This window comes from Oncorhynchus mykiss, chromosome 4 (genome assembly GCF_057628025.1).
Source record: "Oncorhynchus mykiss isolate SJ-2025 chromosome 4, ASM5762802v1, whole genome shotgun sequence".
Classification (NCBI taxonomy): Eukaryota; Metazoa; Chordata; class Actinopteri; order Salmoniformes; family Salmonidae; genus Oncorhynchus; species Oncorhynchus mykiss.
Window position 1 is genome coordinate 41,457,660 of NC_143025.1, and position 25,157 is coordinate 41,482,816.

At 45.7% G+C, this 25,157-nt stretch overlaps 1 protein-coding gene across 4 annotated transcripts in view; it reads right to left on the reverse strand.

Annotated features, from left to right (window-relative positions):
- Positions 1-24,108, reverse strand: part of LOC110521812 (low-density lipoprotein receptor-related protein 8) — a 261,008-nt gene extending 236,900 nt beyond the window's left edge. For all 4 annotated transcript variants that reach the window (XM_036968636.2, XM_036968637.2, XM_036968635.2 and 1 more), the window contains exons 1-2: positions 23,886-24,108; positions 22,691-22,816 (exon numbers count right to left, since the gene is read on the reverse strand). In XM_036968636.2, coding sequence (XP_036824531.1) covers positions 22,691-22,816; positions 23,886-23,952 — 193 coding nt within the window. In that variant the 5' untranslated portion in view covers positions 23,953-24,108. The remainder of the gene's footprint in view (positions 1-22,690; positions 22,817-23,885) is intronic.
- Between the last annotated feature and the right edge of the window lie 1,049 nt (positions 24,109-25,157).

A 25,157-nucleotide genomic window follows, 5' to 3' on the forward strand; every position in this document is an offset into this window, starting at 1 on the left:
AAATAAAAACAGTATGGGGATGAGGTAGGTGAAAAAGGGTGGGCTATTTACCAATAGACTATGTACAGCTGCAGCGATCGGTTAGCTGCTCAGATAGCAGATGTTTGAAGTTGGTGAGGGAGATAAAAGTCTCCAACAGTAGGTCCTATGATTGAGTGTAGTCTGGCCCAGGGGTGTGAAGGTGAACGGAAAGGCACTGGAGCGACAAACCGTTCTTGCTGTCTCTGCCTGGCCGGTTCCCCTCTCTCCACTGGGATTCTCTGCCTCTAACCCTATTACGGGGGCTGACTCACTGGCTTACTGGTGCTCTTCCATCCCATCCCCAGGAGGGGGTCACTCACTTGAGTGGGTTGAGTCACTGACTTGATATTCCTGTTCAGGTTTGGCACCCTCCTCGGGTTCGTGTCGTGGGGGAGATCTTTGTGGCCTATACTCAGCCTTGTCTCATTGTAGTAAGTTGGTGGTTTGAAGATATCCCTCTAGTGGTGTGGGGGCTGTGCTTTGGCAAAGTAGGTGGGGTTATATCCTGCCTGGTTGGCCCTGTCCGGGGGTATCGTAGGACAGGGCCACAACGTCTCAAGTTTTTCCTAGCCACCATGCTTCTACACCTACATTGCTTACTGTTTGGGGTGATGTAAAAAAAGGGCTTTATAAATACATTTGATTGATTAATTGTCATGATGAACTAGCAAAGGGCTTTCCCCAAACTGTTGCCACAAAGTTTGAAGCACAGAATGGCATTTTATGGTGTAGAGTTAAGATTTCCCTTCACTGGAACTAAGGTGCCTAGCCCAAACCATGAAATACAGCCCCAGACCATTATTCCTTCTCCACCAAACTTTACAGTTGGCACTATGCATTCAGGCAGGTAGTGTTCTCCTGGCATCCGAAAAACCCAGATTCGTCCATCGGACAGTCAGATGGTGAAGCGTGATTCATCACTCCAGAGAACGCGTTTCCATTTTTCCAGCGTTCAATGGCTGCAAGCTTTACACCACTCCAGCCAACACTTGGCATTAGTGGTAGTGAGTGTCGCAACAGAGGAGAGACAATATTTATGCTCTAAGCACTCGGCGGTCCTGTTTTGTGGGCTTGTGTGGCCTACCACTTCACAGCTGAGCCGTTGTTTCTCCTAGACGTTTCCACTTCACAATAACAGCACTTACAGTTGACTGGGGCAGCTCCAGCAGGGCAGAATTTTGACAAAGTGACTTGTTAGAAAGGCATCCTATGACGGTGCCACGTTGAAAGTCACTGAGCTCTTCAGTAAAGCCATTCTACTACCAATGTTTGTATATGGAGATTGCATGGCTCTGTGCTCGATTTTATACACCTGTCAGCAACGGGTATGGCTGAAATAGCCAAATCCACTCATTTTAAGGGGTGTCCACATACTTTTATATATATTGTGTAGATGTGTGGTTTGTTGAACTTTGAAATCAATGGTTTTTGTTGGCACACATTTTAAAGTGAAAAAAACGAGTCAAAGCCTAATTCCGTTACCATCGAATTACCCATAGGCTACCAGGCCAGGGTTCAAATAGTATTTGTTTTCTTTGAATCATTAAGCTGCACTTGATTTAGCTTACCTGGAACCAATGGTAACAATGGAAAAGTCACAATAGAGCAAACCCCGCCACCTGGCACTGCAGACAGGCTCAGTCAAACACTACTAGTATTTGAGAGAGAACACAAATACTAGTTGAACCCAGGTCGTCTCTGTCCTATAGCATAATTTCAGTCTACAAATGCAAATGCTTGTAACCAATTATGGGACATTATGTAATGGTTGTTCAGACTAAAGGGTTTCTCTTATGCCTCTTTATCTCTCTTATTCTCACTCTCACCTGATATCTCTCTCTTTCTCCCCTTCTCTGCATCCCTCTATGTCCCATTTCTATATTGTCTTTCAATGTCATGTCACTCTTCTTTCGTTTACTTACTTCCCCATTCCCCTCTTTCTCTTCTCCTTCGTTACCTCTGTCTTTCACACTTGTCTCTCCCGCCGTCTCTCCCTCCCTCCCTCCCTCCCTCCCTCCCTTCCTCCCTCCCTTCCTCATTATTTATCTCTATCTGTGATGTTATGCAGGGTGTTTTAATGATGAGCAGAGCAGCAGAGGGGAGAAAGAAATAGAAGTGTATCTGGGTCACCAGGGGCCATGCATCCCAAGTCCCTGCTGAACAAAAAGACAGGAAATTGATCCGTTGGATCCGTCGCAAGCCAAACACACACACGCGCACAGTCTTGCACGCGCGCGTGCACACACACACACACACACACACACACACACACACGTGTGTGTGTGGGTGTATGCAGCCAGGCTAGCATCATACAGTAAGTGCCCCCTAACACTATACCGCTCACTGTGCTCTCTATCCTGTCCTACCTTTAAAATAGCTTAGCTTTAACCAGTGAAAACACTTTAAACAACAGTCACCCCTGGCTCACACCTGCACCTTCTACTTGGGTTACGTCACCTTCCTCTGTAGTACTGCCAAGCTCCTACGTGCTGTATCTACCTCCCTCCCTTCCATCCCTGAATGCCTGCATGTCTTTCTGCTTGCCTGATTGACAAAGTTACATGCAGACTGACCGACTTACTGACTGCTTGTTGGCCTGCCTGAGGTAGCTAAAGTGTACCTTTTACTCTGTACAGAAACAGCCATGAAATGACAGAACAGCTAGTTTAATATATCCGCTTTGAAACACACACACACACACACACACACACACACACACACACACACACACACACACGCACAGGAGACCTGCAGCTATGACAGAACAGCTAGTTTAATCTATCCGCTTTGAAACACACACACACACAAAACACAAGAGACCTGCAGCTATGCTGCAAAATGAAATCTGATAATTTTCTCATTATTCTTTTTCCTTGGTTAGTTGGGTTTATTTGAGGAGAACTGATTATGTTCTTCGACCGGCATCTTTTCTCAGTAAACTTTAACTCAAGTAGTGATTGATTAAATGCAATAAATTACACTATAATTGGTGCTATGTTAAGGTGCTCTCACCTGCAAAGGAAATCATGGTAATTTAGCTCCATATCCACAACAGACTCAATGTTTTATAGAGAAAGAAAAATTGTGATTTTTTGTTTTAGCTCAAATTCTTTCCAAATAGTCACGCATATATAAAACCCTCAAACACACACATCCCTCAGGCACACCAGTTCATTATCTAACCTGTCCAGGTGGGTGGCAGTGCCCTGGAGTTTGCCGGGGGGCAGAGGATAACAAGCACGCCCAGGGAGGTGTGACTGCCCCTGGCTACCACGCTGACCACAAAAACTGGCCAGTCTGGGAGAAGCAGGTCAGGGCTGAACACACATCATTAGCCCAGCCGAGGAGACTCATTATGGGGAAGAGGGAACGAGAGGGAGCGCAGCCAACCCCCAGGACTAGCGGATCAGTGACTAGACCAGACCACCATTATACATTATGAAAGGACGACTGGAAAGGACTCTGATATTTATACCATAGCGTACCATAGCACATTTTAGATGTCTCTCTCGCTTTGTCACCTTCTCTCTCTAGCCTTCTCGCTCTCACACTTGATTGTCTACCATTTCACACCTTTTTCCTTCTTCATCTCCCTCTCCCATTTTAACTCCCCCCCCCCCCCCCCCCCCCTCGCTCATCACAAGGTATTGCCTGGCTGTGTAATCGATGACTACTTTAGGCCATTAGTGCTCTATTGGCCACTAGTGTGAGGTAGTGGACTGACTGGGCTCTTACATTACTGACGACAGGGTCATAGGTTTTAAAAAGGCGAACCATAACATCTAACATCTAACGGCCATGTCTGCATGCAGACACACTCATTAAAACACACACACACACTGCAGCCAGACATAACAAAGACCAGGCCAGACACTCTTCATCATTTACACACACACACTTAGACTAGGTCATGTGACTATGCATTCAAACCTGCACACACAGTAAGAACAGCCCACAGAGGCAAGCCCAGGCACGAATTAGGGCTGGGCGGTATACTGTATTTTACTATATACCGGTATTGATGCACGCACCGGTTTGGGTTTTTACTTTACCTTCAATAACAGCATTTCAGTGTTTTGTTTGTTAAATGTGATACGCAACTCCAGAGTGTGTAATGTCCGTTTTTATGGTTTACTCCCTTTGCTAGAGTCGTCTTTTTCCATCTCCTCCTGCTGCATGCCGCTTCCCACACCAAGCCCTTCCCCCTGTCACTCAAGGAGACAGCAGTTACTCGACCAAGGAGTCACAAGCACTTTCTTGCCGTTCACTCTGCAGCCTGCATGGTCAGATACAGTTGAATTCGTAGGTTTACATACACCTTAGCCAAATATATTTAAGCTCAGTTTTTCACAATTCCAGACATTTAATCCTAGTAAAAATACACTGTTTTAGGTCAGTTAGGATCACCACTTTATTTTAAGAATGTGAAATGTCAGAATAATAGTAGAGAGAATGATTTATTTCAGCTTTTATTTATTTCATCATAGAAATGCAGAAATGTATGAAAATGCTGAAAATAATTTTTGTTTGAAGTTGGATTGAACAGTATAAAATAGCCCCTTACATTATAAGTGATTTTGATGTGTTGCCACCCTAGGGTCGTGCACTACTCAAAGCACATTTAAAACTTTTATTATTCAAAAACAAAAAAAAATACCTTAAAATACTGTCAAAAATGTAAAAAAAAATCATATATTATGATATGATATTTTGGTCATATCGCCCAGCCCTAGCACAAGACAATAGAGTTTGGTTCTAAAGGTCACAACAGCATTTCACACTCAGTACATGCCGATTAAGCACTGTGTGGCAGTCTAATATGTCATGTTATTACAGAAAGGGAGTCACTGACCCCTATCCACAGTCTGTATGTGGTCTCTAAAACAGACATTAGCTCAGTACCAGCCAGGGTCTAGTGGAAGACACTGGTAGACACTGGAGGTCAACCGATGAATCGTAATGGCTGATTAATTAGGGCCGATTTCAAGTTTTCATAACAATCGTAAATCTGTATTTTTGGACACCGATTTGGCCGTTTTTTTAAATTGTTTTTTTACACCTTTATTTATCCTTTATTTACCTAGGCAAGTCAGTTAAGAACACATTCTTATTTTCAATGAAGGCCTAGGAACGGTGGGTTAACTAACTGCCTCGTTCAGGGGCAGAATGACAGATATTTACCTTGTCAGCTCGGGGATTCAATCTTGCAACCTTACAGTTAACTAGTCCAACGCTCTAACCACCTGATTACATTGCACTCCACGAGGAGACTGATTGTTACGCGAATGCAGTAAGAAGCCAAGGTAAGTTGCTAGCTAGCATTAATCTTATCAAAAATAATCAATCAATCATAATCACTAGTTAACTACACATGGTTGATGATATTACTAGTTTATCTAGCGTGTCCTGCGTTGCATAATTGATGTGGTTTCGTATTCGTGAAAAAGGACTGTCGTTGCTCCAATGTGTACCTAACCATAAACATCACCATAAACAACAATGAAGACTTTATTTTAACTTAATATAATACATCAATAAAATCTATTTAGTCTCAAATAAATAATGAAACATGTTCAATTTGGTTTAAATAATGCAAAAACAAAGTGTTGGAGAAGAAAGTAAAAGTACAATATGTGCCATGTAAAAAAGCTAACGTTTAAGTTCCTTGCTCAGAACATGAGGACATATGAAAGCTGGTGGTTCCTTTTAACATGAGTCTTCAATATTCCCAGGTAAGAAGTTTTAGGTTGTAGTTATTAAAGGACTATTTCTCTCTATACCATTTGTATTTCATATACCTGTGACTATTGGATGTTCTAATAGGTACTTTAGTATTGCCAGCCTAATCTCGGGAGTTGAAAGGCTTGAAGTCATAAACAGCGCAATGCTTGAAGCATCGCGAAGAGCTGCTGGCAAACGCAGTAAAGTGCTGTTAGAATGAATGCTTATGAGCCTGCTGTCTAAATATTTTTGTTACATTGCACAACCGTCAATGTTATGTCATAATTACGTAAAATTCTGGCAAATTAGTTCGCAACGAGCCAGGCGGCCCAAACGGTTGCATATATCACCCATTTGGCGAAGTAGGCTGTGATTCAATGATAAATTAACAGGCACTGCATTGATTATATGCAACGCAGGACAAGCTAGATAAACTAGTAATATCATCAACCATGTGTAGTGAACTAGTGATTATGTTAAGATTGATCGTTTTTTATAAGATACGTTTAATGCTAGCTAGCACCTTACCTTGGCTCCTTGCTGTACTTGCATAACAGGTAGTCAGCCTGTTCTAGGCCCTCTCCTCTTCTCTTTATACACCAAGTCACTCGGTTCCGTCATATCCTCACATGGTCTCTCCCATCATTGCTATGCGGATGACACTCAACTACTTTTCTCTTTCCCCCTTTCTGACACCCAGGTATCGACACGCATCTCTGCATGCCTGGCAGATATCTCAGCATGGATGTCGGCCCACCACCTCAAGCTCAACCTCAACAAAATGGAGCTGCTCTTACTCCCGGGGAAGGCTTGCCCACTCAAAGACCTCTGCAACATGGTTGAAAACGCCAAAGCCTGGCCCTCCCAGAGTCCAAAGAACCTTGACATGACCCACCCTACCTCACACAGGAAGTGACACAGGTCCTAATCCAGGCACTTCTCATCTCCCGTCTGGACTACTGCAACTCGCTATTGGCAGAGCTCCCCACTGGAGCCATTAAACCCCTGCAACTTATCCAAAACGCTACAGCCAGCCTGGTTTTCAACCTTCTCAAGTTCTCCTCTGTCACTCCGCTCTCTGCACATTCCACTGGCTTCCAGTCAACGCTTGCATCCACTACAAGACCATGGGGCTTGCCTACAGAGCAGCAAGAGGAACTGTCCCTCCCTACCTTAAGGTTATGCTCAAAACCTACACCCCAACCCGAGCACTCTGGAAAGCAGACTGAACCAGCTTTTCCTCAATGATTTTGCCTGTGCACACACACACTCCATTCCATTTATTTTTTATCCTTAAAAACTTCCCAGTCCTTAACAATTACAAGCATTCCCAAAACATGATGCAGCCACCATTCAAAAATCACATTGAGTCCATGCAACTTATTATGTTACTTGTTAAGCACATTTTTTCTTCTGGATTTATTTAGGCTTGACATAACAAAGGGGTTGAATACTTATTGACTCAAGACATTTCAGATTTGTATTTTTAATACATTTGTAAAAATGCTTATTTTTTTTCCACTTTGACATTATGGGCGTAGGCTAGTGTGTGTAGGCTAGTTACAAAAAATGCAGCCTATAACACAACAAAATGTTGAAAAAGTGAAAATACATTCTGAAGGCACTATACACACACACACGCACACAAATAGTACAAATAAAGAAAAACCCTGGAATGAGTAGGTGTCCAGACTTTTGATTGGTACTGTATGTTTTCCTAATTTCCTAATATTTTTAAGGGGAATTACGTGAAACATGAGAGCAAACACAACATTTAACTCACACACACACACACACACTCATACCCCACATCCTGTGTCTACCATCCGGGACACAAGGAAGTAAAGCATTGATTGATTAAAAAGCACTGACTGTACAGATTGCCATCACAACCTACCTACGAACAGCAACATACCCATAGTTGTTCAGAGTAATTTAGTAAGTATGAGTCTAGCGTTCATTAGTATCAATTAGCCACGTTAGCATTTTATATACACTTACAGACCTACCTGCACGTGTAATGGGACTATGTGTTGAACTGGATGAAGGTCAACAGAATCCACTCGAAACACACATATTACAGTGGTAACTGAGGTACCACTGAGTGCTTCAGCAGTGAAAAGCTCAATAGGAATTTAACATGTTATTGAACTTAATGTTGGTTGACTGTGACTGACTCCACAAGTAGGGTTTTCTGATTAGCCAAATCATTGTCTCTGTCCCGTCCTCTCCTCCTCCATCCTGTTCTCTCTGTTCTTTGATAAAGGAAGGGAAATATGATAGAGCGCCAAAGCCTATCAATCTGTTCTGTAATTCAGCATTATTTCTAACTCTCTATTCTGACGAGCGGAGCAGAAAAATAGGCTTCGTTGAGGTGGGTCATTAAACTCATTCACTTATATTAACGTTACATTCCTCAGCTTAGTGAAGCTCCGCCACCCCTGATGTACACTCGCTGGAAGATGAAGGGAACAGCGTATGTTTCATCTTCCTCTTCTTGGCTGTTTTATCTGAGGTAATCTCTCTCTCTCTCTCTCTCGCCCTCTCTCTCTCTCTCTCTATCGCCCTCTCTCTCTCTCTCTTTCGCCCTCTCTCCCTCTCCCTCTCCATGTTTTCCTGTTTTGTTTGCAGCTGGTGCGAGAGGCTCTTGATTAGCGATGCAATCTCTTTGAAGCTTTATGGACACACACACACCTTAATTTAATCACCTTGTTGTTGCAAGAAACTTCCTGCATGGCAGGAAATGCAAACTTGTTAAGGGTTTAAAAGGCTTCTAATGTTTGCAATTTCCACTTTTAAAAGTTCAGATTTGATTTGCCCTAACTAAACATGTATCAACCCCTACATAAATGCCCATTAATTATAATCTACACAATAATTCACATTTCCTGTAACGGCAGGATTATTTTACTGCTGTGAGAAATGGGTCAAATTCAGATCTTACACCTAGGAAGGAAGAAAGATGTCAGTTTCTTGGCACCTGACAAATTGAATAGTGGGAAATTTGATTCTGGGGCTCCTGACAGGATGATATTGTGCAATATTAAATATTGATGAGTTCCTGACGATGCAGAAGTGAAAATAATTAACCAGGCAAACTGTGAGGAATCTTAATTAAAAGAGGGATCTCTTTCTCCTTACCTCGTTTCCTGTCTCTCTACCTCTTTCTTTCTTTATATCTCCCGCTCTTCCCCTCTCGTCCCCTTCTTATTTTCTCATTAATTAACACAGTCCATTTCTCAGAGAACAAAAAGGCAGATGGCCAATAAAATTACAATTACTGAAAATGTCCCTAAAATCTGTGGATTTATGACACCGGGTTCCGCAACGACATCAGTTTTGTGGAGCCAAATAGGTTAAATGGACTGTTTAGGGTGTGCTTTTACTTGTTGGGTCATTAATAACGGCTATAAAGAACATTCCACTCTTCCCACTATATACCTGTACGAGATAGTAGCTGTGCAGTTCCACGGAATATGGTAATACCAGAATCCCTTTGGCAGGCATACAATAACCTTCCGCCCACAAGCTCTTTCTTCTCATACACACGTGCATATGCTCTACATGTGTACAAACACAAACACAATTTGCTCTTAGAATAGCTTCAATTCGGGCCTCCCAAGGCATTGCATCGCAGTGCTAGCTGTGCAACTAAAGATTCTGGGTTTGAGTCCAGGCTCTGTCGCAGCTGTCCGTGACTGGGAGACTCATGGGGCGGCACACAATTGGCCCAGCATTGTCCGGGTTAGGGGAGGGTTTGGACAGCAGGGATGTCCTTGTCCCATTGCACACTAGCGACTCCTGTGGTGGGCTGGGCGCAGTGCACATTGACACGGTGTTTCCTCCGACACATTGGTGCGGCTGGCTTCCGGGTTAAGTGGGCACTGTGTCAAGAAGCAGTGCGGCTTGGTTGTGTTTTGGAGGATGCACGGCTCTCGACCTTCGCCTCTCCCAAGTCCGTACGGGAGTTGCAGCGATGAGACAAAACTGTAAATACCAACTGGATACCATGAAATTGGGGAGAAAAAGGGGTAAATAAATAACAAAAATAAATAGCTTAAATTTGTCTCGGTAGAAAGCGCTCTACAGGGAAGCTGGCCCATGTTCACTCCAATGACAAATGTGTCAAGTTGCATGGATGTCCTTAGGCTGGTTGACCCTTCTTGATATGCATGGGAAACTGTTCAGCGCGAAAAACCCGGCAGCGTTGCAGTTTTTGACACAAACCGGCGTGTCATACCCCGTTTAAAAGGCACAGAAATATTTTGTCTTGCTCAGTCACCCTCCATGGCATACATACACAACTGGATACCATCAACTGTCTCAAAATCCTTCTTTATCCTTTCTCCACCTCTTCATTTACACTGACTGAAGTGGATTTAACAAGTGGAATCAATAAGGGATCACCTGGTCAGTCTATGTGTTTTTAATGTTTTGTACACTCAGTGTAACATACAGTTTAAGTCAGAAGTTTACAAACACTTAGGTTGGGAGTCATTAAAACTTGTTTTACAACCACTCCACAAATGTCTTGTTAACAAACTATAGTTTTGGCAAGTCGGTCAGGACATCTACTTTGTGCATGACACAAGTCATTTTTCGAACAATTGTTTACCGACCGATTATTTCACTTATAATTCACTGTATCACAATTCCAGTGGGTCAGAAGTTCACATACACTAAGTTGACTGTGCCTTTAAACAGCTTGGAAAATTCCATACAATTATGTAATGGCTTTAGAAGCTTCTGATAGGCTAATTTACATAATTTGAGTCAATTGGAGGTGTACCTGTGGATGTATTTCAAGGCCTACCTTCACACTACGTGCCTCTTTGCTTGACATCATTGGAAAATCAAAATAAATCAGCTAAGACCTCAGAAAAAAATTGTAGACCTCCACAAGTCTGTACAAACAATAGTGTGTAAGTATAAACACCATGGGACCACGCAGTCGGTCAATACCTCTCATCCTAGAGATGAGCGTACTTTGGTGCGAAAAGTGCAAATAATTCCCAGAACAACAGCAAAGGACCTTGTGAAGATGCTTTAGTAAACAGGTACGAAAGTTAGAGGTCGACCGATTAATGGGAATGGACGATTAATTATGGCCGATTTCAAGTTTTCATAACAATCTTGCAACCTTACAGTTAACTAGTCCAACGCTATAACCACCTGCCTCTCTCGTTGCACTCCACAAGGAGACTGCCTGTTACGCAAATACAGTAGAAGCCAAGGTAAGTTGCTAGCTAGCATTAAACATATCTTATACAAAACAATCAATCAATCATAATCACTAGTTATAACTACACATGGTTGATGATATTACTAGTTTATCTAGCGTGTCCTGTATAATCGATCCAACGCCGGGGGATGATTTAACAAAAGCGCATTTGCGATAAAAGCACAATCGTTGGACGACTGTACCTAACCATAAACACCAATGCCTTTCTTAAAATCAATACATAGAAGTATATATTCTTAAACCTGCATATTTAGCTAAAGGAAATCCAGGTTAGCAGGCAATATTAACCAGGTGAAATTGTGCAACTTCTCTTGCGTTCTCTCTCATTGCACGCAGAGTCAGGGTATATGCAACAGTTTGGGCTGCCTAATTTGCCAGAATTTTACGTAATTATGACATAACATTGAAGGTTGTGCAATGTAACAAGAATATTTACTTATTTCACTGAAATAACTGAAATAATAAATGTTGATAGTTTCTAGATTCAACCATATTAATGACCAAAGGCTTTTATTTCTGTGTGTTATGTTATAATTAAGTCTATGATTTGATAGAGCAGTCTGACTGAGCGATGGTAGGCAGCAGCAGGCTCGTAAGCATTCATTCAAACAGCACTTTCGTGTGTAACCGATGTGAAATGGCTAGCTAGTTAGCGGGGTGCGCGCTAATAGCGTTTCAAACGTCACTCACTCTGAGACTTGGAGTAGTTGTTCCCCTTGCTCTGCAAGGGCCGCGGCTTTTGTGGAGCGATGGGTAACGCTGCTTCGAGGGTGGCTGTTGTCGATGTGTTCCTGGTTCAAGCCCAGGTGGGAGCGATGGGAGGGACGGAAGCTATACTGTTACACTGGCAATACCATAGTGCCTATAAGAACATCCAATAGTCAAAGGTATATGAAATACAAATGGTATAGAGAGAAATAGTCCTATAAATACTATATTAACTACAACCTAAAACCTCTTACCTTGGAATACTGAAGTCTCGTGTTAAAAGGAACCACCAACTGTCATATGTTCTCATGTTCTGAGCAAGGAACTCAAACGTTAGCTTTTTTACATGGCACATACAGTGGAGAGAAGAAATATTTGATACACTGCCGATTTTGCAGGTTTTCCTACTTAACTCGCTAGATACGTTTCATTCATAATCAGTCAACTTTAGAATGGAGGTTAAAACCCACCTCTTCCTGGCGAATGTATCGATTTTAAATGGTTTTGCGGTGCGTTTATCGCAGTTATTTCTTGATGCGCATCAGTTCTCATGTTCCCTCACCTTGAAGAGCAGAAGCAGTCAGCCACAGCTGTTTCAATACCCACATACATGAAAACACAACTTAAATGTCAAATCAGTAAAAAAATATAACAATGTGACTTTGAACACTAAGTGGGCAAGAGAGAGGGGTAGCGAATTACATATCTGTGTGATTGCATCGTACTGCATATCACCCTTAACTCCTCTCTCTCCCTCTCAGTCAAGAGAATGAAAACCAAAGGGAAGAGCAAAGAGAGGTGGCTTATGGGGGAAAAAAACTAAAGCTGCCCCTAAATGACTCTCTCGTTCTCTCTCTCTCTCCTTCCTTCCTTCTCTCTCTCTCTCTCTCTCTTCTTCCTTCCTTCTCTCTCTCTCTCCTTCCTTCCTTCTCTCTCTCTCTCTCTCCTTCCTTCCTTCTCTCTCTCTCTCTCTCTCCTTCCTTCCTTCTCTCTCTCTCTCTCTCCTTCCTTCCTTCTCTCTCTCTCTCTCTTCTTCCTTCCTTCTCTCTCTCTCTCCTTCCTTCCTTCTCTCTCTCTCTCTCTCCTTCCTTCCTTCTCTCTCTCTCTCTCTCTCCTTCCTTCCTTCTCTCTCTCTCTCTCTCCTTCCTTCCTTCTCTCTCTCTCTCTCTTCTTCCTTCTCTCTCTCTCTCCTTCCTTCCCTCTCTCTCTCTCTCTCTTCTTCCTTCCTTCTCTATCTACCAGCCCTGTCGCAGACTAATCCTAGATAATGAACAGACTTAAACCACAAAATCTTTAATGACCGCATCAGATGTTCCATCCCAGACCAGGACATCTTGGTTTAAAGCCAATAACAGACCTTGTCTTTACTGTCAACAACAGCTGCTGTATCAACCTGCGTACATGCATGCTTGGGTAGGCTTGTATGCATAGTTTGTGTGCATGTGACTGTGTGCATCTGTACTGTACTGTGTGTGCATAGGTACGTACATATTTGCATGTATAAATGGGTGCGTGTGTGTGTGCCACGCATGAATGTCTGTCTGAGTGTGTCAAGATCAGACAGTGACCAATGTGTCCAATGAGGTCAGTTACCCCCACCCCCACCAACTACCCATCCCTGGGGTCTTGGGATGAAATGGATTGGTTCTAAATAAAGTTGTGTGATTCAGGACAGGACTGGGAGGGGGGAGGGGGGGGGGGGTGCGAGTGCACCTGTGTGCAGTGGGTAGGCAGGCACCTTACAGCTGACATGCATTCATGGGCATCAAAGCAGAAAGCAGCACCTGCGCTCAGACAGGACCCGGGACGGACGGGAGCAACTACACAGAACAGTCCCCCGCGGTGTCCCAGGAGGAGGAGGGGGAAAGAGAAGGAAGTGGAGGGTGAGCATGGTAAGCGCTGATGTGCTGTCTGTGGCAGAGCTACAAAGACCGGACAGAACCAAACAGAACTGCTCCTAATATGACACGCTACTGAAGTTTCAACAACCCACACAGCAATCTGCCTGAGAAACTAACTGGCCAGGTGCAACATCAAACAGTCGACACAGATATCATTTAAAATAGACCAAGGTGACCAATTGTGCTGTGGATGTATGAATTTGCCAGGCGGTCGGGTCGTCGTACTCACCTACAGACTTGATAACTGGAGAGGGACACGGAGAGAGGGAGAGAGAGAGCACAGGACTTTCTGGTGTTCTGCTGCATTGAAGCCGGCGTAATGATATGTAAAGGTCTCGGTCGAGCACGGCCGGCACAGCTGGCCTCAGAGAGGTACTTCTTAAGGGTGAGTGGGATGTAAAAGCGCGTCGTCACACAGCTTATAAAATCTTAATGCAGTTCAGGGACGGCGCTCCAAAGAAAACAAACATTATCGACAACAACAGGGCATAAACAGAGTGGCCATCAGACACGGATAAGCATGCACTACACACACACACACACACACACACACACACACACACACACACACACCATTATCTGTGAATCTCAGTAAGTGTGTGTAAGGCGGAGGAACATGGGCCTCTCAGTAATAGTGGTGTAGAGCGGAGTATATTGAGTGTCAGCTCCCACTGACACATGGGCAGGAGGTCTGAATAGAGAGAGGCCAGGGGGGGGAGACTCTGATGGGGTAAACACATTGAAAACAGACCCCATGAAGCAGTGGATGAAAAGGAGAGAGAGGGAGAGCTTGAGGAGAGATCAGTGGGGCTGAGGATGGGGGAGTGTGGGGGGGGGGAAAGGAGAGGTGTATACACAGTCCTCCTCCCCTATAGATGTGTACCTACGAGAAATGAACATCTTCTTGGGCCTGCCTAATTTTCTCCCAAGGCTTGAATATCTTCTGTGGCTCTTCATCTCTCCATCTTCACCCCTCTATCACTCTTTCCCTCAACCCCTTTTCTCCGTTAGCCAGCCAGCCAGCCCCTTCCCCCCCCCCCCCCCCTCCCCTCTATGATAAAGAGCCCCGAGAGCTTGTTACAGCGTGTTAAGATATCAGCTCAGCTCGGATCAGCACAGTCGACAGGGCTGCCGATGACGCTACGCAATGTCTCGAATACCCGGGCCGCGAGCGCTGCAAACCATCAAAGAGAACCGGGGCGGGGCATCTAGGCCGCCTCGTTGTCGCTCTCACTGCAACGCATGACAAGCAAAATCCCCTCAAGGTAAAGAGTCGCTCTGGGAGCTTAGTGAGAACCCTGCTACGGGTTTATAGAGGAGATATGTACGAGCGGTGTAATTGTCATCAACGCAAACAGCCTTATCCACTACGGAGTTCGCTAGAGGTAAGAGAGATGAGGTAGGAAGGGAGGAGGAAAAAAAGAGAGAGACTCAATAGGATTTCATCCACTCTAAAAGGGTACAGAATCTTCAGAGGAGGATACACACTTGTGAGTGTGTGTGTGTGTGGTTAATTATGAGGCTGTGGCTGTGTGACGCTAGTGTTGGCTCTGCGCTGAGCGGAGATCTTAGTGCAGAGATACCAAACCATCAAAGCCTTTGCTGTCCCTCGGCAAGGACCGGCCTGGAAAATCACATTTCACCCCTCTCTCCCAAAATGACACACACGCACACCCTCGTGGCAACAAGGACAGCACAGTTCCAGGGACCTCACCTCAACTCCCAAATCCTACTTTTAGCAAACTCTGATTTCCCACTCCTAAGCCATAGTAAGACATTCGCGTCGGATTCCCTCAAGGGAGAATGTGAAGCGTTAAAGCAGACATCTTCTTCAGGGTCTAGGCTAGGGCGATTGAATGGCTAGTCATGGCCCTGAAACTAACTCAGAACACACAGGGAGAGGGGGGGGGGGAACAAGGCCAGCAAAATAACCTGCCTCTGACTTCCAACACAAACTTTTAAGAACGAACCCTGTGAGGTTGACAATGACATGCGGCAGAGACAGGGCCCCTGTGCTCTGTAGCTCTGTCACTGAACAGAAAGCTAGGTATTACGTCTAGCAGATAGATTTAATACCTTTAGAGGTGCCTATGTTTAATTCATGAACGTTCTTTCGCAGAGCGCATGTTGGTCCGCATCGCAGCGCTCCCCTCGCTCTCTGACTACAGAGTGAGAACTGGTCATGAAAAACAGGATTATAAACAGGGGATGTAAATAAACCTGAGTCATATTAAGATATACCCTAATCTGTGTAGGGGATTAGGTGATGATACCCTGTCAGGCGCTGGGGGAGATCAAATGGAAACAAAACAACAGAGAGAACAAGACGGAGAGAGGAAGAGGAAACAGGATTTCTGTGCCGGGAGTTTGACTTTGAACAATATGTCAGTTTGCGCAGGCAGTGGAGTGACGGTGAGGTGTAATATCGGGCCACGGCAGAGAGGGAAATCCGGCTTGACGGTAAACAAGGTAATCAGAGGAAAGAAAAGAAACAACAAAAACAAGAAACCACAAATTCCCCTGGTTGCACCCTTCTCTCATTGGGCTTTGGGGGGAGAGCGCGAGAGAGAGAGAGAGAGAGAGAGAGAGAGAGCACGAGAGAGAGAGAGAGAGAGCGCGAGAGAGAGAGAGAGAGAGAGAGAGAGAGAGAGAGAGAGAGAGAGAGAGAGAGAGAGAGAGGTTTTTATGAGGGCCCCACTACTGTCCAATACAATGCTGCGGTCCGTCATTGTTACCTCAAAGCCTAAGATAACGCTGACGCAAGTTGATAAAAGGTGGTTCACATTGACCCTTGCAGGTAAACACTAGTCGGGGTTTCCTGAACTGGGTAGCGTGGGTGCACATTTGTTTTTTTTTGTAGTGCTAGGGCAAAAACCAGGGCAAAAACCAAAACGTGCACCCAGGGGGAGCCCCCCAGGACAGAGTTTGGGAAACTCTACACTAGAGGAGACTGCCTCTCCTCTCCTCTCCATGTCAGTAGCATGTGGCCGGTTGGCCAGGTCAACCATGTGTCTACTGGTGGAAAGAGCAGCCTGATTGGCAGGCCCAAAAGACAAACCTTTATATTAACGCCTTGACTGCCTGTGACACCAGTCTACCGTGCTCCAGGCTCTGCCTGTGTTATTCACATCTGCTCCTCTATCTGTATGTATGTACTGTACTGTACTGTACTGTACGTGTGTGTGTGTGTGTATCTCTCTATCCTCATTTCCCCTCTCTTCTTCTCCGTCGCGCTCGCTCTCACTTTGTTTGTCTCACCTCTGTTTCTCCTCTCTCTACCTCCCTCTCTCTCTCTCCCCTTCCCCTCTCTCTCCCCTTCCCCTCGCTCTCCCCTTCCCCTCTCTCCCCCCTTCCCCTCGCTCTCTCCCCTTCCCCTCTCTCTCTCCCCCTTCCCTCTCTCTCTCCCCTTCCCCTCTCTCCCCTTCCCCTCTCTCTCCCCTTCCCCTCTCTCTCCCCTTCCCCTCGCTCTCCCCTTCCCCTCGCTCTCCCCTTCCCCTCTCTCTCCCCTTCCCCGCTCTCTCCCCTTCCCCTCGCTCTCCCCTTCCCCTCGCTCTCTCCCCTTCCCCTCTCTCCCCCTCTCTCCCCCCTTCCCCTCGCTCTCCCCTTCCCCTCGCTCTCCCCTTCCCCTCTCTCCCCTTCCCCTCTCTCTCCCCTTCCCCTCTCTCCCTCCATATATACCGCTTTGCTGTGCCACTGCCAGTATGACCCAGGTTTCCCTCATGTGGCAGGGACCATTCTCATTAGTACGCAGACAGCCCATAAAGGCCTGTGAAATATTCTCCCCCCAGCACAGACCCACAGCCCTATAAATCACCACAACCTCCAGAGCCACAGAGCAGCCCACTGGCAAATCAATGGCAGGCTAGAGACCCAAGCACTCACGTGCAATCCATAGGGGCCGATTGGGGTGACGGGACAGAGGGAGTGGGGTAGGGAAGGAGGAGAGGATAGAGGAAAGGGTGAGGGAGGAGGGATTGAGGGAGTAGAAAGGAGGATTAAAGGAGGGAGTGGCACAGTGGAGAGAGGGTGGAGAGGAGGGAGCGAGAGAGAGAGGGAGGGAGGGAGGGAGGGAGGGAGGGAGGGAGGGAGGGAGGGAGGGAGGGAGGGAGGGAGGGAGGGAGGGAGGGAGGATAGAGGGGTGAAATCAGTGAAAGGAGTGAGTGTAGATAAGGAGGGAGGGAGAGAGAGAGAGAGAGAGAGAGAGAGAGAGAGAGAGAGAGAGAGAGAGAGAGAGAGAGAAAGCATCCTGTTGATGATGAATGTGTCCTCATGGAGAATGCGACAGAGATATAGAGAGAGCTAGAGGCTTCACAGCTCCCTGAATCGGTTTTCCTTTTTCCATAATATTTGAGATGGTGAAAAGCACAGAGAGTAATGATCTTCTCTATCCTCAGGCAGACACACAGACGGCCCACTCGCTCGCTCCCCCTCTCTCTCTCTCTCACACACACCGAGCGAGACACACACTCGCCTCTCAAGCGCTCACCCGCTGAGACACACACTAATTGGATTATAACTATGCAAATGGACAGTGTGAACTACACACACACACACACACACACACACATAAACACAGGGTCTGTAGATCCCATAGCCTCTCTTAAATTCCGTCCGAATTACAATACACACTGTGTCAATACAAGGCCATTATTCTAACAGTCCCACACTCAACAGCAGCAGTGAGCGAGAGAGAGAGAGAGGACAACCAGACCCGGACCCATATAGACCCGGTCGGGTCCAGACCCGGACCCATATAGACCCGGTCGGGTCCAGACCCGGTCTGAATGAGGGAAAGGCAATTTTTCTGCTACTTTATAAACTGAAGCTATTATTGCGGAAGCTAGCTGAGGCATACAAGAACCGAGGAGCTCAAGTCGGTGGGGGGAGGGGCCGTACAGCGCACGTGTGTGTGTGTGTGTGTGTGTGTGTGTGGGGCTGAGTAGCAGGCAACGGGAAGGCGGGAGAGAGGGACAGCAGCAACCAAGCCGACACGCACTAGTTACTAACATGTAGCTGCCAAAGCTAGGTTAAGTATCTTCCAATCTGATTACATAGCACCTGTTTTGACTGCATCAAACCCGAGAAGTGAAGCTCGCTGGGTAGGCTAATTTAGGCTATATAGGCTGCGCTTTCCCCCATCCTAGCTGCGCAATTACAACAACAGCTCCAATCAGAGTATAAAGTAGCAGCCTACCTGTTGGCTATTGGTCGTTGTAGCCTATCCTTCTCATTTAACTTTGAAGTCTTCCTTGATTTCCTAAAGTGCTTGCCAAGGCACACACAGAGCCAGAGGCTATTGCCGCTTTGATGTCTTGTGATTGGGTCGTCAACAACAAGCTACACGCGCCACTGTCGTGAAAATCCTGCGCAGCGGCATAAGAGACCATTTTCTCTCTCTCTCTCTACACTGTAGCAGTCGCATTCGGATCTGCACGGGTCCTTACCGGCAAAATCAGTTATAATTACTAATACTCGAGACCCGTGACAATCAAATCAGATCCTAGGGACAATGACAGAATTTCAGACCCAGCCCTGTCGGGTCCCGGGTAATACCCGTGAAGACCTCTACCCTAAGGCTACAACTGAACTCTACTATAATTCATTAACACTACTGCAACACCCAAACCCATTCACAAAAGGAAGGTATTGGCACTGTAGTAGAACATGATACTATTGAAGACAGCTATTCTTTCTGACTTTCGCATCTCTGTGGCCTGTTTATGCCTAGTCAAAACTGTACCCTATCCAGCCAACATCATGACACTCGGGGAGGTCAGTTCTGCTAAAATATGGTTTGGGGGGGGGGTGATGCTGTGACTGCACACAAACAGGTAGACATGCAGGAAACAAGGTAGCTCAGCTTGACATTCCGGGGCTGCTTTACTGTAGCTGGACATGGCTCCTGTTCTACCCGCCTCCGCGTGTGACTGTGAGGTATCCAGCCCGTCTGTCACAATCAGGTGTCTCCAGCTATCCTGCCGCAGTGTGTGTCCCAGCACAATCTGGAGTCTACTCCGTCGCACCTGCTGCCGGGGGGGGGGGGGGGGGGGGGGGCATTCCTGTACACCCCCTCTCCCTCCTACCACATAACACCCATATTGTTTTCTCCTAGACAGACAGACGTGCGTGTGCTTGCGCGTGTGTGTGTGTACTTGTGTGCGAGCGGGCTAAATGCCAGGGCTGACTCATACGACACCAGTCTTTTCAACACACACACACATTTCTACTGGCATGTTTTTACTGCCAGCTACAAAGAGGACTCATGTCAGCGCTGACCTAGAGCTGGCGTGGGTGTGAGACGTGCAGCCTCCGTGCATCCCTCTACTCTTCTCTGTACTGAAGAGCTCTAAAGCATGCAAAGCGTACCAGCCTTTTACAATGGTTGGGTAGGTTTCATCTATCTGAGTGGTGAGCACAGGATCCCTACAGGGTCAGGGTGAATTGATTAAGACCCTGCCCTCTGACCTGATGTGTTGCCTTTAAAGTATGACCCCAAAATGGTCTGTTGTCGTAAAGCAGGGCTCTATAACCCTGTTCCTGGAGAGCTACCGCCCTGTAGGTTTTCCCTCCGACCCTAATCTAACGCATCCTGATGAGTTGAATCAGGTTAGTTACAACTGGGGTTGGAGCGAAAACCTACAGGAGGGTAACTCTGCAGGATGTTTCCGTGCATGTTGGAGTCCAGGGTACGATGTGATGTTTGGCATTTCTCCTGGCATTACCGCGTGCGTGTTCGTTTGCCTGGGTCGAGCTTTACACACAGCGAGAGGCGTGAAATGTGCGTTAATGTCTTATCCGTGGACAGCTCTTCCCTGGCTACAATATAGTGTCTCTGTCTCAGACACACTCAGTGCTGTTGTGTAGAACTATTGTGTTGTGTTCCTGTGCGACTGAGACCGGAGCAGGGGCTGAGACTGGGCCAGACAGGCAGTGTGGGGGGGGGCTGAGCAAAACAACACTGCTTTGACACTGCAATAATCCCGTCCATTAAGGGGGGGGGGGGGGGGGCATCTGTTTCACACCAGAAGGATAAATAAAACCCCTGCTTAACTGGCGTCATCCAATATCGTTGAGAGCGGCCTTGTTTAGGAATGTTTTAAAATTCAAATTCAACTAAATACCCAGGGTTGATATTCCCCCCCAAAAATGAATTGTATTGCACTGAAATAACCCGGACAAAGTTAGAATCTTTTTCTATGTTTTATGTGTCTCTCTATGTCTGTGTGTCTACACACACACACACACCTGATAAGGAGGGGTGTGGCCTCCCTCCCCTCTCTGTCTCTCGGGGCAACAGGAGCGGAATCCCCTTTGAGGCTGATGTGAACGACACTAGGAGGAAGAGAGACATGCAGGAGAGGAGGGAGGGATGAGGAGAGACACGCACAAAATACACCCAATCTAGCAGGACTTATTCTAACACTGGAGAAGGCTTGTGGGTAATCCCTGTGGAGAGGGACAGGGGCCTGGCACTGAGACTGAGACAGAGACGGATCATATTGGCAGTGGCACAGGAGAGAGGGAGAGAGGTGTGCTGCCTGAGATAGGTGCAGGGCTGCCGGGTCAGGTTACTGGGCTAAGTTAGCATCTTGGCAGTGTTGTGACCAGGCTTAAGGCAGCGAGCCCAGAGGTGGTGCGCTGGTTGTAGAGCACAGATTGTTATGGGGTGAGACAAAATGTCAGGGGCCACTGCTGTTCTGGCACATCATGTTTTGTTTACCAGTATGAATTACTTTGCCCTTCTCTCCAACCCTCCCCTCTCCTCTACCCATGTCCTCTCCTCTGTTCTCATCTCCTTTATTCTCCCCTCTGCTCCTCTCCTCCTCTCTCCCGTCTTCCCCGCTCCTGTGTTGTGTTTTTAGCTGGCGATGTGGGGCTTGGGGAGCCACTGCAAGCAGCACTGGCATCTGCTGGAGTGCTTGGCGCACCGCCAGAGGGTATCGCTTTGGCAACCAGCCGTGCCATCGGATTTATCTCCAACCTGTCAGCTGATTCCCCTTTGTGGGGGTAAGACAAGCGGGCACAGCCTCCTTGGCTTGGCATGGCGCTGGCACTCTCCGCTCCTCTCTTCCCAGGTTGTCTGCCATGCATGCCTTCGAAAGACCCTGGCCTTTTAAAGCACCAGGCATAGCACAGGAGACCTGGGAGGCAGCACCATGAAATGCCACCCAGCTACAAGTCCCGAGGGGTAGAGAGGAGGAGAGGGTGGGAGACAGAAAGAGAGGTTGAAATATAGAGAGAAGCTAAGTAGCTTATATGTAGAGGAATGACTAGATAGAGGGAGAGCAGATGGGGAAAGAGTCTCTTCCCAGTCTGGCTGGCAGGTTTAAAGTTGGGGAACGAGAGGGAGAGTGGGGTCATGTTTGATACTGGTTGTAGGGACCAGCATCTCTGTCATTGACCTGTGTGTGGCACAGTAGGCTTTTTTGTTGTAATTGAGGGCACTTCCTTCAAATAACAACAACATCAACTCACTTCCATCAGGACAAAGGCTATGTTTATAGACCCGTTGCAGTGTTGTGACACTTGCACTGCTCGTTTAAAAAACTTTCCCAACGAGTGTTGTCGCCAATAATTATAATCTGTAGCCAGTCAATGTTAGACAAGCTTGCATATGTCACGCTATGCCTAGGACAACAAGCAGGTGTGCACGTGCAGTGCTGCTATTGGCTATGACATGTGGAGACAAAAATGAATTGGCAACTCTAACTTAACTGTTCATCCAATTAGTTGCGTGGCAAATTCTTCATTGATCATTTGCTGGCTGACTCTTCAAAGTGTGTTCATTATGAAATGACTTAATCAATTCAAGTACCAATTAAGTCAATTATTGATATCTACAATGGTATCTGTTTCTAGACCCTTCTTTTCAATTTTACTATGAAAATAATAGTCAAGTTCCCATCCACTCAGCGGTGGCAATATGAACTCCATATCCACATTACATTGTAAAAACTCCCAACACCTGCTCTGGTGACCCTATGTGCAATGCGTATTGATGCCCCCAGGCGCCTCCACAATACAATGGGGATCACATATGTGCTACAGTATAGTATCTGCTCATGGACATGTGTTAGGCAGGTGTTAGGCTACTTACGACAGTTTTCTTCATCGCTGTTGTCAGAGCAGTCATCGTCCTCGTCACATCTCCAGAGGGTAGGTATGCACCGTCCGTTCTTGCATTGAAACTGACCCGTTTCGCAATTCGTATCAGTATGAGTTCCTGCAGATAAGAACAAGATACATCCGTAAATAAAACAGTAAAAAAATGTATATATGTTTAGGTTTTGTTACAAAATATAGGTTGTGCGCCAGGGACATGTCACCAATTCATCCCAAAACGCCCACGCGCAACGCGCACAACTGTTCTATCGTTAGTAGGAAACATTGTTATGAAATTGCTAGATGTTTCATTGATCCACTGATACAACCGGGTTTTACAGAGGTTCATTGCTGCAACAAGGGTTGGAGCCACTGTTACTAAGTGATGTTTTAATTGATGCCGTAATACATTGTTATTAGCCTACAACACTGTCTGGGGACAAACAGCGTTGATTACTATCTATGATAAGCACAACATTCATTGAGAACAGAAACAAAAAGCAAGTCTCATTTAACTGGCACGAGGTCTATATGGGAATTATTTACGTCTAATCATTTCAAATTGGAATGCAAAACTAGAACTGTTGGACTTTCATGCATCCCAATTGGTGTCTTCATTTGACTGTAGCTTAACCTATTTTTGTGACTGTTGACAACACAGTAAGAAATGTAATGTAGGCTATAACAGGCTTACAAGCCAACTCAAAATATGCTGCCGATTGAATAAAAAATGAACAGCGAGCATGCCCATGCATTGGATCAATAAGGAAATAATGGAACTACTACCCCTTCCACGTAGCCTGCCTTCCACCTAGCCTAGGCTACACGTTGTGTTCAAGCGGAGGTTTAGGCTGCCTTCCATATGTCATTCATGCACATGTTGGCTACCTCCCGCGCATTGTCATTTACTAGGCTGGGTAAAGAACAGTAAAGACTGTTTTCGTGACGTTGTAGAATAAGTACCAACATCAGAGCACATATAACCTGCTTTAAAATAGTATTTAGTGCAGGTCAACATGAATTTCCTGTTGTGGTGACTGTTTGAAAATAAGGAGTGCATCGACGCTGCTCTACCTTCTACGATGCTTGCTCGATACACTGGCTTGATCAGTTCGACAACGTCGCTTACCCATTCACCATTCGTTGTAATGAAAATTCCCTCTCCGACGATCAATGATAAAATGTCTTACCTTGGGTGGAGTGGAGCTCCATTAGCAACAAATGTAAGAGCATTAGCTTCCCGACTTCTGTCCACATCTTTAAAAGAAGAGGTGAGTCGTGGTTGTGTTGCTCATACGAGTATACTTTAAAGAAGCAAGCAGGCGCTTCCACTCGCTATGCAATGCCACACTGCGCTCGGCTCCAGACACCGCTGCCTGCCTGCCTGCCTCAGAAGCAATTTGAATCAATGACGTTTATGGGCGGGATTGAGCCTGCGGTAATGTAGTAAAACTGAACAAATGTAAGGCATATATATATATATATATATATATATCAGTCCATATACAGCTGTCGAAGTGACCCTGCATCTTCGAAATATTATAAATAATGTTCTCGATCTGTATATTCACAGGAGGTGAAGATGGAGTCTTTACCCATAGCTTAGTAATAACCCAATAACCAGAATACTAGCATTGAAGTTTTCATTGAGCTGTGTGTGGCGCTAGCCTTTCATTGATTATCAGACAACTTGTGATCAATGTCTATCGAACATATCTCACACATATCTCACAACAACATGACATATGATAGACAGTTTTTGTTTAGAATTTGAGGATCAAAAATAAATCTATCAACAGTTAAAATTCAACACTTCAACTTTCACATTACTAATTGATTAGACTCTATGCCAATTGTATTGTTCAAACTCTCCATATCTATCAGACAATGTGGGTTGATGTTTCCCCAGGCACTCATCTGTACAGTAGAGATCAGCATGGGGCTTGACATGACATGAATTGGAGCAGAAGGGCAAGACTTAAAGTTACACACCATTCTTACGGAGAGTCATCAGTAGCAGTGTCAAATCAACTGTAAGAATATGGGCCAACACATTTACAGTAAAACAGTAATGAAGACATGACTCACAACAAGGGGACTGAAGTCCAACATGGTCAACAACCAGACACTGTGTTGCTTGCTCATTTTGAAAGTCTATACCGATGCAAATAGCCCTACAATATACACTACCGTTCAAAAGTTTGTGGTCACTTAGACATATCCTTGTTTTTGAAAGAAAAGCAAAAATGTTTTGGTCCATTAAAATAACATCAAATCCTCTTGCTCAGTTGTGCACCGGGGCCTCTTTATATTCTGTTTAGAGCCAGTTTGTGCTGTTCTGTGAAGGGAGTAGTACGCAGCGTTGTAGGAGTTCTTCCAGTTTTTGGCATTTTCTCGCATGGAATAGCCTTCATTTCTCAGAACAAGAATAGACTGACGAGCTGCAGAAGAAAGTCATTTGT